Consider the following 15,423-nt stretch of genomic DNA (forward strand, 5'->3'; position numbering starts at 1 on the left):
AGAAAATATGTGATTTACAACAAAATATGTAAAAAAGGCCAAATATTTAAAAATATGTAAAATAAAAATGGCTTCTTTTGGCCAGAAATGTCTTGAAACATCTTTAGTTAGTAAGGAATCGCAGATATCATGGTCAGGTAAAAATATGTGAAAACATAAAAATCCTATCCCTAGTTATGACGTACGCATGCGTAACATACGTTGTGAACTCATTAATAAATTTGTAGCGAAGTAAAAACAGCCCGTTTCAACTTATTTCGTTTTCTAACTCTGATTTTTTGATATGTTATATTTATATAGTGTGCAGTAAAAAGTCCAAGCCGTTTTCCAATGTTGCTCGATTTCACTAATATTTTAGCTTTCTGTTTCTTCTCTATTTCTATTTTTCTCCATTATTTATATACAAAATTCTTTTATATTTTATTTATTATTGCTAAAAATGGTAATTTTTTCTTTAAACAAACAAAATTAAAGGTAATTTGGAGGAAGATTTTTTAAAAATTCGCCATTTAAGCCCTATCAGACTATTTCAGTGAGGATAAGGCTTAGCTGAGATTAAGGGCCATTTAATTCTGCATGGACATGGCGAGTTTAATCAAAATCGTTTGAGTTTCAGGAAAATCTAAAAAATGTAAAAAGTCGAGTATATAAAGTGGTACTTCAGGTAAGTCGATTTTATCGACTAAGTTAGTTTCACATCCTAGAAATTTGTTTGAAAGCCTTAAAAATGTAATTTTAGTTTCGTAGAACTTTTCGTTTTTGAGCTAGGCTGTTCACACACAGACACACAGATATTTTTGCGGGACTAGGTTTTTTGGACTCAGGGTACCTTAAAACATGTATTTCCGAAAACTGAATTAAAATATTTGCACAATTGCAGTACTTTATCTTACTATATCTGTGGCGATCACGAAAATTTTAGGGCCGTTCGTAGCCGAGCGAATGAAAGCACAAACTTTGACTGACTCGGTACAATAGCGGTACTGGTTCGAATCCGGCCATGGGGGTCGGCTTTTATTTTTCTGGCGGTCTCACGAAATGAAAACTATACTCTCCCCCCCCTACCCCTTCCCACCATGGTTAGAATAGGATGCTAACTCGTAAATTACCATTAATTGCATCCCAAACTCTCCAATCCCACATCACAACCCTTAAAGGATGGTGTGAAAACAGGAGGATTAAAATAAATAAATCCAATTAAATAACCTTTACTCTTAGTTCTAAAGGTTTTTACCGCAGTTATCATTAATAATATTTCACTTATCCCTGTCAAACTGATCCGATACCAAGGACAACATCTGGAAGAACATTTAACTTTGAATTGTCATAAAAGACTGAAAAGATCGGAAATTGCTTGTTGATTTCAACTGTTATAACTCTTTTAAGACAAATGGCCCAAGCTTCTGATCAGTTAAAAAATACTAATTTATATGACTATAATAAGACATTTATGGACTTGAAAAATTGATCTTAAGGGCTCCACTAAATCATAAAACTCCTCTCCTATCCAATTATTACAGTCTGAAATCATTTGTAATATACTCAATGCTCCTTATTTGATCACCAATAAAATCATCCATAAATATCTTAATATTCCACATAATCTAGCCCTAACTAGATATCAATCCTTCCATAATAAACTCCCCTCTCTGATGCCTGAAAATAAGATGGCCTTAAGATCTTTTAATGTTTAAATATAATTGCAGTGCTACCAATGGGTGGTTTCTTCACAAATCTTTCATGTCATTATATCTTATTACATTTACTTGTAGCATTCATAGCTTAAATTTCAACAAATAAAGAAATAGAAATTAGACTCCTAAGCTAAATATCTAATTTAAGTTTCACTATCAATCATTAAGTTAACTATTTTATAAGCTTAGATTTTGATTGTTTATTTTATTCATCATAGGCTAATATTAATTTGCCTTACTGAGTATTTTAGTTAACTTCAACACTATTCTGTTTTGTATTCATTATTTCAGCGGACAATATACATCACCTCTTACAAAAAAATAAACATTTATGAAAAACAAAGAAATTCTTGTTCATTCAACAATATGAGGATTGTTGTTTGATAGATAAGATAAAACATTTATTTCTTTTTACCTTAAATTATAAACTTTATTTTATTTAATTAATTGGTAAATTTTTCTATATTCTCTACCTTTGCAGCTTTTTGATGGCAGTGAAGTTAAACTAATGGATGTAATTGTATATATTCACCCTGGGGCATTCATGTACTTTAGTTCATCTTACTCAAGTCCTACTGCATTGCTTGATAGAGATGTAGTATTTGTTACGTTCAACTATAGATTAGGTGTACTTGGTATGTAGTTTATGGTAAACATTTCCTATAAATATTAAGATTTTATTTAGTACTTAGCTTTTACTTTTGAAGATGGAAAAATTATATTTTTATTATGTTAAAAGGTTTTCTTAGCACTGGAGACCATGTAGTCCCTGGAAACAATGGCCTAAAAGACCAAATTCTGGCACTGCAGTGGGTAAAGAAGAATATCAGAACCTTTGGAGGAGATCCAGATAGGGTTACTATTGCAGGTCTTGACGCTGGGGCGGCAAGTGTACATTATCATCTTTTGTCCCCTCTTAGCAAAGGTAGTGTTCGGCTTTGATAAGCTAAATTTTAATAACTTTAAGGGTTTGGTTATTTTAAGTTAGTAATTAGTTTTAATTTTTAATAAAATTATATCCTTTATGCAATGAATTGTAAGAAATTACAAAATTAAAATTTTTTGGTCGAGCATATATAACATTAATATAAGATTTGATTGCATTAGTTATAGAAAATTTACTTTATTTTCTCAATTGATTATCATTCTTTATATGGCCAACTCTGTGGTGTGTTCAAGTTCTAGGATAATAAGGATAGTATTAATCACTGAGACTTGAAAATTAAGATGTGCTTGAGTCCAGTGAAAATTATATAAACTCTTATTGTTTCAAAAGCCATTAAGGAAGGCCTTCCTTAATGCCTTTCTCTACTATCCATTACTATACATCAGCAACATCACCATTCCGTTCCAAAACCCAACATAAAATCTCAGGGTGATCTTAGATTAATACTTAACATGGAGAACCAAATCCCCCGAAAATCCATCTCGATGCTTAAACAGCTACTAAGATTCTGTGATCCATAATTTTGGTAAAACCCTTTCTATATTCTTGAACTCCTTACCCTGCATTCTTTCATCACAATTTCATTATTTAAATATAATATCTCTACCTCCAAAGTTTTATATATCTTTTCATAGAAAGCTTCCTTTGGAAAGTCTGATGATTCCTGCTACCTAACTTAAAGCTTCATCCCTTAACTTATTCAGATACCTTTTATTTCTTCATCTCTTTAACCATCAATTTTCCATATGCATGTTAAGAATAAATGTTTAAATTTGTACAGATGTGTATATCTGTATCGATTCTACATTTTTATTTTATATATATAATAATTTATTATTTGTCATTTAGTTTATAATTTAATGTTTGACCAATTCAGTCAAACACTGTTAATAGTTCTTCAGGTATAAAAGTTTCTATGATTGAAAGTAATGAATAAGGTTTACACCAAATTTAATATATATAAGTTAAAATTTGAACTAGATCTATCAAAACAATAATACATTGTCTAGTTTCTTTAATGATTTTAAAGAATAATCTTAATAATCATCAAATGATAATACTTGAAAAGATGGTCAGATTGTTGGTAAAAAAAAAGGTAGGGTAGAACTATTTAAGGCATACTTAAATTTGTGTCTGCCATGCAAACCTTCTTCAAGGCTAAAAAGGTAAGAAGTCGAGAAGATAAGAGTCTATTGAACATGCCAATTCTGTGCCTATTGTGTTATTCTATGTAAACATCAAAGAAATATATAAAACACAAATGAGCCGCTATATTTGACAAAAGTAAAAATATCCTATAAAGATTATCACATTTTTATTTTTTCATAAAAGTTAAAAAAAATTATTAAGTTTGTATAAGTATTTATGCAATAATTTTATACAATTCATTTTCTGTTCTAATTCAACAGGTTTGTTCAAATCGGCTATATCTGCTAGCGGTAGCGCACTATGCCCTTGGGCAATAGCTGAGAACGTCAGAGAGAAAGCAGCCAAAATAGCAGATGAACTAGGCTGCCCAACAGGAGACTCAAAGTCCATGGTAGACTGCCTAAGGAACAGGCCTGCCTCAAGCATTGTTGGATTTTCCAAAATATTCATTGTAATTTATTTCAGCTTTCTGTGATTAAATGATCATTCCATGTTTTCAAAATTTATAACACAGAAAAACTTTTTGCTCTTAGCCATGGCTTTACAACCCTTTTGCGCCTTTTGGACCAGTTGTCGAGCAGAATGGACCAACTGCATTCATATCTGATTCACCCCTAAATATAATCAAGAAAGGAAAAGTGAACAATGTACCATGGCTAGTATCTTTCACTTCAGACCAAGGGTTATATCCAGCTGCAGGTAAACATGCAATAATAGTGTAGGTAAAATAGAACATATAAAGAAATATATATTGGTCCCTTGATGAAACTCTGTAAAAACATTTTGTTTATTATGAATTGAAGAATCAAAAGAGTTCATAAAAATTCCTATGATGGAAGGATGATTTTAGGGAAGGGAGGAATATTATTTTTACAGCAAGTGACACATGTTGACTCAGTACTTTTTTATTTTATGCTGATTCTAATAGAATAAGACAAAATATCGTCATAAAAAAATGTATACTTTATGATAAATGAATATTCATATATTTCTATTATTAATTATATTTTTTTTTTTTTTTACTAATAACTAGAAAAATAAGGATGTTTTGGAGATAACGCTTGATATAGAATTAAAGTATGGGAAGAAAATGGTTGGGGGTGCGATCAGCAATGATACACAAATAAACAAAACTTATTTATTTGTGCTGATGTCTCAACACGAATTTCAGGCCTTCATCAGGGCTGAAATACAAAACAAGATAACAACCTTAATTTAAAGAAACATAAAAAATAATAATAAACAAATTTGAAAATATTTATAACGATAAGTTAAGTAGATAGTAGTTGGTACTAATAGAAGATAAAATATAATAATGATAAAATAATCATCTTCTATTTGTATCAACTACTATCTACTTAATTTATCGTTATGTATATTTCCAAGTTTGTTTATTGTTATTTTATTTTTATTTTTTATGTTTCTTTGAATTAAGGTTGTTATCTTGTTTTGTTTTCAACCTCAATGAAGGCCTGAAATTCAGGTCAAAACATTGGCACAAATAAATAAATTTTATATATTTGTATATCTTTGCTGACCACACCCGATCATCTTTTTCTCATATCAATCTACGGCCAACTAATAACAAATCATTAAAATTGAAGTAAAATTTTTTAATAAATGTGATTTGTGATGCCACCAGAGAGCATTATAAACTAGTCCAAACATTGAAGATTCAAACAAGACATTTTCAGAAAAAAAGTTTAGAAGATTTTTTCTAAATGATTCTGCTTTTTTTTTTTTTTTAAGATGACTAATCTGAACTTCTGGTTTTCCATCTCGGTAGCTTGTGGCTTCACATTGAAAATAGGAAAAAAAAAAACTCTTTAGTCAATGTTTTACCATTTAAAAAGAAAAACAGATGTTTTATTTGAAGGTATTGGAAGATTATCAGTTGAACATATGCAATGATTGTAGGAAGATGGGGTAGGGGTCAAGAAAGCTACAAAAAAACTATTTATTAGCAGCCACAGTTTCATTCCATTTTTCAGGACTGAATTCTGAAAGTAGAATGAAGTTTCATTTATATAAGTAAACTAAAGTTTTATTCGATGACATGAGTGGATGAAGGTATTGTGTTACAAACAAGTTTATTTATTCCTATTTTAGAAAGAAAAACTCAATTTTTAACATCTAAAAATTACTACAACTTAAGGTTTAGAAAAATTAAACAAGGGACTATGTAGAAAGGAACATTTAATTAATTATCTACAATCAAAATCTCTATTTTTCCTAAAACATCATATAATATCTTCATCTACACCTGTCTTCAATTAGTATTTTTTCATAAAACCCTCAGCATGTAGCAACAGCTAATTCAATTGTTTATATCTCTTCTCCTTCAACAGCAGAATGTAATAACTCTGTTTATCAATTGAACTCCTTTGTACCTGCATCCCTCAATCTTTTAAAGGGTTGCTATCAGAGTTGGGCAAAATTTAGCTATAGTTGAAACTATTAGCTAAAATTGTCATGGATACAATATTTATTTATCAATGGTTCATTGAAGAATAAGGGTCATAATTTTAGCTATTAGTTTTGTCCATAGCTAATTTTTGCTTATCTCTGGTTGCTATGAAGCCAGAAAAACAATGTTTCAAACAACTAAACCCAAGATAAAATATATTCTTGACAAAATTGTACATATTTAATCAATTTCAAATTCTCAACTGCTATAAAATTTGATTTAAATGTGTATATTATGTTCTCTGGTATTCTAGAACTACTTGGAACTAAAAGTTATATCACAGAGATGGAACAAAGTTGGGAAGAACTCCTACCTCACTTGTTAGATTTTAACTACACGGTTGCTCATGACAGGTTAGCAGAAGTCAGTAAGGCTATTAAAGACCACTACAAGATAAATTTACAAACAGCTGAAGGGAAGAAGAATTTTATTCAGGTATAGCATCAAATTTTAATAAAAATATTTCGTACTTACCCTTTCTACCTTAATTATATCCATCCAAAGCACTACAACTCATGAAAAATCAATGTCTTCTTTAGTTTTCACAGCCATTCGTCTCAGTGAAGTGTTAATACTTTCCAATTATAGAAGCCTAAGATAGTTTGAGCTTCTCTAGCCATTTCATATCCCTCTAGCTTGTCTGTTTACATATTTTGTGATAAGGTTTGTTTAAGAGGAGTGGATTACCGGCCTTCTACTCCTGATTCATGTAAAGGAATTGCTTCCTTAAACCCTTCTGACCTGCTTCTTACTTAGGAGAGGTTACCCTAGGGCCTGGGGTTCCCAAGCCTGAGTTCTGCGGTACCCTAGGGAATGCAAGGAGTGCTACAAATGAATGCCAGAGAGCCATGGCAGTAATATTAAATTTTACGATGATTTAGCAATTGTAAAAAGCAGAATCCATTTATAAAAAATTTAAAAATCATTATCACTTTGTTTATGCTATATTTACCACTCATAAGCCTTGTAGACTTAGGAATAAATACATAATTTAGAAATGTTCAATGTATAAAACTATAAATATATATAGTTTTAGCGGTACTTTTTATTTTATATTTTTGTATATAGCTATTTATTATTAACGATTATACAAAAAGTCCCTTTGATATTTGTTTTTTATTCCAGCATTTAATTTGCAATGTTTTTTCTTCATATCCAACATACTTACTGCTTAAAGAATAATAGTGCTACAATTGTGTTTTGATCTGAAAAGGATGCTAGAAAAATTTTTTTTAATTGGGCATGAGTGCCCAAAAATGTTTTTAGCCCAACAAGGAGGCTGCGACGTTTGGTAAACTCCTGCCTAATAATAAAGACAGCACTAAACTTCATTACATCTGGGAAACTGGTGTAATAGTCTAAAAATAGTAAAATTTTCCTGTGCTAAATAACTCGAAAACTATGTCCCTGAAAAGCTTATCTTATTCTCACTTAATGTCAATCAAATTTTCTACACTATAATACCGAAATACACTCTTAGGAAAACTCGTTTCTAATATACAAATTAACCATTTATTCTAAATGGTCAAATAATTTTGTAATTGTCTCTTGTTTTTTCAAATATGATCATCAAAAATATTCATTCTGCTTGAATAGTAAAGTAAAATAAATTTGAATTTTAAGCAAAATTTAATTAGCTTTAATTTCAGCATAAAAATGACCAAAAAGTTTTTATTTTTTCTCAAAAACCACTTTTCGATTATCTATTATTCAGAAGAGAATAATTGGCCCTAAAACATTTATTTTTATGAAATTAAAACTAATTAATAAATTTACTTCAAGTTTCTCTCATAGAACAACTAATATTGTTAGAATAAGAGATGATTATGAAATTGTTTGATTTTTGAAAATGGTCAACATGTCTCTCAGAAAGTAATGATTGGATTGTACATAGCTCATTTTGATCTCATGTAACATTTGTATGAAGCTGATTAACTTAAAAAAAAATTGTGTCTGGCACATAATTTGGGAGTTATTCAATACAAATTAAAAAATTTGTTTAAATTCTAAATAACACTCCAGTTTTAACAAAAGTAAACTTTATGAGTCACAAATTAAGATTTTGATTATCATTCAATATATAATACAATTGTCAATTGTCAATTATATTAACACACTCATAGACAGGTTGAATATTTTATTATCTATCATTATTATATATCTTATCAGCTATCATGAAGAAAAGAGGAAGGGCTATAGCCCTGCAGTGGATACCAGGCCATATTGGCATAAACGGTAATGAGCAAGCTGACAAGTTGGCTAAACTTGGTTGTGCAGAGAATCAGCCTGTTCTACCACTTTCCTACAGAACAGCGAAATCACTTATAAGCGCTTATTATAAGGACAGGACAAGTGCTAGACACAAAGTTCAAGCGGAAGGAAAGAAGTGGGAAAGCCTACTGGATAAGGAAAAAAGAATCCCAGGCAATCTTAGCAGAGCTGAGAGAGTGGCCTGTTTTCAGCTAGTGACAGGACATGATCTGCTCCAAAAACACCTCCATCGAATTGGTATCTTAGATTCCCCGAAATGTCCTCTATGCAACATGGGGGACATGGATAGGGACCATCTTTTGGCGTGTGTTGGTCTGGTGGATGTTGAGCGAGATACGGACGAACTAAGAGGACGAATAAAATTGTATTGGGCTGCGAGAAGGAAAATGGCGTAATAGCCCACTTCCTGTGGCGTAGGAAAAAAAAAATATATTTTATTATAGTTAAAGTCAACAGATAAAATATTTTAAACAATTTTGTGATTTCACATTATATCTCCACTGTTTTATCATGTTGATAAGAACATAAAGGAATGAATAATTATTCATTCTTATTCAATAATAAGTAATTACTTATTATTAAGTAAATTATTGTTCTTAATTAAGAACACCAATAAAGAAATATTATTGAATATATATATATATATATATCCTTTTTAAACTCCGATCTATAACGTAAAAGAAAATAACTATAAAAATGATAATTCAGAATTAATAGAACTTAAAATAATAGTTTAACAAACTGCTTACAGGTAGCAGCACAAATCGAGAAAGAAAATATTAGTTTCAATTAGCACCGCGAGAGGCCAGCACCATCCAGTCAACCATTGCCAAAGTAAACCCAGAAAAAAAATAAAGTAATTTAAAATTTTGGGAATTTTAAAATAATAGTTCAACTAACTGTCTAAAGATAGCAGCATAAATCAAGGAAGGCAGATAATGTTAGTTCCAATTACTACCACAAGAGACCAGCACCATCCAAACAGTCATTTAAGTTCAGTAGGAAAATTTTCATTTTGTATTAGGACAGTAGAAGGTTACAGGAGCTCAATGATCCCGTCAGTGATATTTAGTGTAGATCTAATCATGTGAGCTCCTGTGAACATCTACTCTCCTAATACAAAATAGAAATTTTCTTGCTAAATTTTAACTCGGAATTGGCTGCTTAGATGGTGCTGGCCTCTTCCGGCGCTAATGGGAACTAATATTTTCTGCCTTTCTCGATTTGTGCTGCTACCTGTAGGTAGTTAGTTAAACTATTATTTCAGCATTCTTTAAAATCTAAATTGTCATTTTATGTTTTTTTTAATTTTGTTTTATAGATCGGAGTTAAAATGATTTCTAATTTATCAATCATTTATGTGTGTTCTTAATTATTTATTATTCACCATGCATGATTTTACATTCCTTTATACTCTTTTAAACTCTTGGAGATAAAATGAAAAATAGTAAAATATCGATAAGGTATTGTTATTTAACATATATTATTATTTATTTATGATCAAGTAATTCCAGCTTTCTATGAATGTGTGTTGCATTGTTATAAAAGATCAGTTCGAAACTCCAAATAATATAAGAATTTGATTCTGATTAAAGTTCCATGTTGTAAATTAGTTTTGTTATGAAAAATTAACCGTTTACACAGATTAAGAGAGTTAGGCTTTTAGCATAAGGACGTATGCACCATAAAAATTTGTCATAAATAAAGATAAGCAATCACATTTCCTTTTTAAAAAAAACCTCTCATTGCTTCTTACTTCTTTAATTAATTATTGGGTGAAATTTTGGAAATAGGTCGATCATCAGGTCATTTAATCTACAATTATATTAGAAAAATTAGATTTTATCAACCTTTTATACATTCACTTCCAAATTTACATGATTCCTAACTATGTCACTCACAATAAATTTATAACAATTATTATATGAAATGAAAAAAGCAAATAATTAATTTATTTTGATGTAATTAAGTTAAATTGTTGTATATTCTTCTGAGGAGATTTGTCTCGATTTTTTAATAACTTCCATTAATTATTCCTGAAATTAATGTTTCACTATAATAATTAACATAATGTATGTTTGAAATATATTGTTTCAGTTCTCAAATTATACCTATTTGTATATATATTTCTGTCTACTTTTCTCACTACAATTGGACTGTGAACTTTTTTTTATTTGAAAAAGTTTAGTTTAATTTCATCACTGTTTGTTATTACCTATTTTGGCCCCCCTCGGATTATTGTTAGATATTCAATTTGTTAATTATATCAACACAATGTCGATCTATTCCTTCTATTGTGTTTGTTAAGTGTTTTTCCAGTTTATTATAATTATATAATCCAAATTCATCATTAATCATGATGATTATAAAAAATATTTAATTTGGATTATATAATAGGAATAAACTGGAAAAACATAGAACAAACATGAAAGATTACATAGAAACTGGCAAAACAAAAAAGATGTAATATATAAAATAAAGTTTAAAGAATGTTAAAACAGTATTGTATAGGTGAGATATCACAAATATCAAGAAACCTGAAAAATAAATAACAAACATGAAAGAAATAATAGGTCAGCATTATGTTGACATAATTAATGGTTTTTGCATAATTTAAAATTCATTTTATATATTAAATCTTTTTTTTGGCCAGTTTTTATGTTACCTTTCATGTTCTGTGTTTTTTAATTTATTCCTATTATATAATCCAAATTTCATATCTTTTGTGATCATCATGATTAATGATGAATTTGGATTGTATTATAATAAACTGGAAAACACATAACAAACACAATAGAAGGAATAGATCGACATTATCTTGACATAATTAACAAATTGAAGATCTAACAAAATGGGACGGAATTAGACTATACCTTCTCAAGTAAATAAAAGTGTGCAGCCCAAGTACATACAGGGACAAATAGACAGAAATATACAAATAAGTATAATTCGAGTAATTAAATAATATATTTTGTTAAATATTATAATGAAACATTAATTTCTGAAATAATAAATGACACATTTTTAAAAATCAAGACAAATAAATATCTTAAATGGAAAATATGGAATACAGGATACTTTAAGATAATTACATAAAAATATATTAACAATTGGCTTTTCTCATTTCATATGATAATTGTTATAAATATCTGGTGTGTGATATAGTTACGAATTATGTAAATTTGGAAGTAAATGTAAAAGATTGATTAATCAGACATTAAAAAAAAAAAAAATCATTTATTCCAATTGAAAGGAGATTAAATATATTTTGATTTGTCAATGTTGCAGCTCTTCAGTGACCGGCTTTATCTACAAGGGATCACCCACGCAGCTAAACTGCATGCAGCACAGATCAGTTCTCCTGTTTACATGTACAAATTTTCTTATCCTGGCAGGTATAGTGTCTCTGATACTATGACCAAGTTCCAACCAGTTGAGCGGTATGGTAAGTTCATGATGTTCAACAACCAAGAATTTAATCTTTAACGAACCCATACCTAATAAGCTAGAATTTTAGGACACAACAATCTCATTATCATTAGGTTAGAAGTATTTGATAAAAAAAAATATATTTTTTCATGAAACTCAAAAGATTGATTTTGGAGATTTGACTGAAAAAAAACAAAAACATCTGAGTATATTAAATGTTTTTTTACCAAATTTATGTGTTTGGTATACGGAAAATTAAAAATAAACATAACAAAAAAGTTAGTTAGGTGTAATTAATAGAAGATAACTACTTACTATTACTGTTTAACTAAACTTAAATAATATTTTATGACTCATAATCATAAACATGATAGTCAGGGTAAAAGAGATAACTAAATATATAATGACAATAAAATAAAATAAATTGTAATCATGACAGAAAAATTCATTTGCATCTTTCAAATTTAATAAAGATTTTGAGTGATCTCAGGACATTTTACAATGCTTGCTAATGGTATTTCAAATCAAAATATCACATCTTGGTACTTGTTATTTTGGTGTAGTTTCTTTAACCTCTGATCATTTGTGGAATACTATAATTATGGATTAATATTTTAGGAGTATGCCATGGTGATGACATGATCTACTTACTTCCAATGCCCTGGTTTCACCTAAACAACCAAGATGACATAGCCATGTCGATTCTCCTGAGGGATATTTGGGTCAACTTTGCTACAAAGGGGTAAGTTCCAAAATCTACATACATGATGTAGAGGTTAATTTTGAAATTATTCAATTTAGTTAGAACAAAAGATTAATATTATTTTTTTAACTATATCAAATTTTTATTATAAATAAAATAAGTCTTAGGTCTCAACAATTTATAATATATATCACTGTTTTGCTTGAATAATGGCACAAATGACAAATAAAAAATTTATTTTTTATTTGATGTATTCAATAAATTGTACTGTAGATTGTGGTTACTTTTAGCCAATCCTACTTCCTCTGGGATAAGCTATAGGTGGACCACAGCAGTGAAAGGAACTTTTGTCTACGCTAATATCCTTGGAACATACCAATTTCAAAATAAAACCAAAACTTTTTTTTTGCCAGGTGTGCTATTCACGATTCAAGTAAAGCAGTGATATTATTTTAGGATGATTATGAATTAATTTCTATAAATAATAAATTTAAACACAATCTTGGTAGTTTTTTTAAGTAAAACAAAATAAATGAACCCAACAATGAAAGTCTTAATTGTTATATATATTTCCTAAAAATAATAGACTTGCATTGTTTCAAATCTCATAGAAAGGAGCTGCATTTTATGTGTCTCATAACCCCTAGATATGGTTTGGTGGGGAGGAATGGTTGAAAATGGAGAAAATGATACTCACAAAGGGACAGAACTCATTACTCACTCTTTATTATTTTTTTTTATCTAATACTATTAAGAAACAGTCAAAAATAATAAAACTGACCAATCATTAAAGAGTTAAGTATAAAAAAAAAATATTTTGTGTCCAAACTTATCAAGTTAATTATTATTACAATATCTCAATTAGAGCTGATGTTAAACTATGCCACATGAGCTTTATCCTCTTCAACATCACAAACTGTCAAACAATAATAAATTCATTTATTTTGAAATGTTTACTATTCCATTTTATAATAATTGCATGATTCTTAAAATAACTCAGTATACTGATTGGAGGAGAAATTCTTATGTTGTGTTCCCCATTGCATGATAATTTGAGTGTTCTGTCCCACTTCTGATGTGAAGTATACCGATAAAGTGGTGAACATTTATTTTTAATCCATTACACATAAAATTCTAAATAATGCACTACCAACTATCCACCCTGTATTTTCAACTTTTAAAGGGAAATAGATCCTAATGATGAGAAGATAATTAACTGTGGATAATATATGAGGAGAAGATGGTTGGATGTGCAATCAGAGAATGCTACAAATAAGTTAAAAAACATATTAGTGCCAATGTTTTAGTCAGAATTTCTAGCCTTCATGAGGGCTAAGAACAAAAAACGAGATAACAACCGATGAATAAAGGATATATAGAATGACTAAAAAATAACTAACATAGGGATACATAAATAGTGTTAACAGACATGAATAGTTCAAGTGCTATAACCTTTATTTTCTTTTAGCACTTAAACTATTTATGTCTATTAACACTATTTATATATCCCTACGTTATTTTCTAATCATACCCTTTATTCATTGGTTGTTATCTTGTTTTTTGTTCTTAGCCCTCAGGAAGGCTAGAAATTCTGGCCAAAACATTGGCACTAATAAGTTTTTTAACTAGTGTTATTCTCTGATCGCATTCCCAACCATCTTCTCGAAATAGATCTTAAACCTATTCAAAAACTTGTTGAAGAAGTTTTTATTAATAGATATTTTAATTGTTTATTTTTACAGAAAACTTGACTGGAGTCCAGTAAATGATGATCTGTCTAAACTCTTAGTACTAAATATCGAAGGACCAGATAATCTGGAACAGACTGTTACAAAGGATTACAGCCAAGATGAATTTTGGCTGTCACTCAATATCAAAGAAAATATTATCTCAAATAATAGAGATGAACTTTAAGAAAATATATTTTTAATGCTATGTGTTGCTAAACTAATGTAAAGCGCTTTTATTCAGAACTTGAAGAGTGAAACTTAATAGGCTATAATGGATATAAAATAAAGCACACTTAATAGATTATTAGAAATGTCAACAATAATGTTATGTACTAAAACTGCATCTAAGTCCAATTGGATTAATTTATAATTTTTTAAATTATAAACACCAAGTTCAATATACAGTTTATAAAATTTCCAATGTTGGAAAAATTATTTCAAATTTAAACTTTTTTTTGTATAAGTAATAAAATAAAAATTAGACTTAGCAAACAAAAATTTTTATAAAACTAATTTTAGGTTACTTTAAAAAAAAAAAAAAAATTAATTTGGTTATGTCTATATGCAATATATATTTATTGTTGGTGAATGCCATTGGCCTTTGTTAATTATGTATTTTATTTATAGGAAATCTGTAATTAAATCCATTACCAGTACAAATAAAAAAAATTATTTGAATTTTTTTCCCTTAAAATTCTTCAGATTTAAAAAAAAAAAAAAAAAATAGATTTTTTAAAATGATTATTAGAGACATCTGTATATCAGTAAACAAAAAATTGCAATTTCTACACATCAGATTTTTCAAGGAACAAGTAGTTTTGATATATAGGATGATTTTAAATTATTATTATAATTCAATACCAGCAAACTTATCAAACGAGATAAATCAATTAAGATTACCAAACTGAGCTCTTTAGTTAAGGCAACCTAATACAATCACAAAACTGGACCATTACCATTACATAACATCTCAAGTTCAATTAGTGACAGGTAGAACAAGCCAAGGGAGTTAAGGGGTAGGTCTTTGCAACCTC

At 29.0% G+C, this 15,423-nt stretch overlaps 1 protein-coding gene across 2 annotated transcripts in view; it reads left to right on the plus strand.

Annotated features, from left to right (window-relative positions):
• Window positions 1-14,956, plus strand: part of LOC106684895 (venom carboxylesterase-6) — a 23,743-nt gene extending 8,787 nt beyond the window's left edge. For both annotated transcript variants that reach the window (XM_014427214.3, XM_067047958.1), the window contains exons 4-11: window positions 2,176-2,329; window positions 2,434-2,619; window positions 4,050-4,240; window positions 4,323-4,488; window positions 6,510-6,691; window positions 11,816-11,972; window positions 12,575-12,698; window positions 14,402-14,956. In XM_014427214.3, the coding sequence (XP_014282700.1) occupies window positions 2,176-2,329; window positions 2,434-2,619; window positions 4,050-4,240; window positions 4,323-4,488; window positions 6,510-6,691; window positions 11,816-11,972; window positions 12,575-12,698; window positions 14,402-14,573 (1,332 nt within the window). In that variant the 3' untranslated portion in view covers window positions 14,574-14,956. The remainder of the gene's footprint in view (window positions 1-2,175; window positions 2,330-2,433; window positions 2,620-4,049; window positions 4,241-4,322; window positions 4,489-6,509; window positions 6,692-11,815; window positions 11,973-12,574; window positions 12,699-14,401) is intronic.
• Window positions 14,957-15,423: the final 467 nt, after the last annotated feature.

The sequence above is a fragment of the Halyomorpha halys genome, unplaced genomic scaffold (genome assembly GCF_000696795.3).
Source record: "Halyomorpha halys isolate HHAL.00 unplaced genomic scaffold, Hhal_1.1 Scaffold626.1, whole genome shotgun sequence".
NCBI lineage: Eukaryota > Metazoa > Arthropoda > Insecta > Hemiptera > Pentatomidae > Halyomorpha > Halyomorpha halys.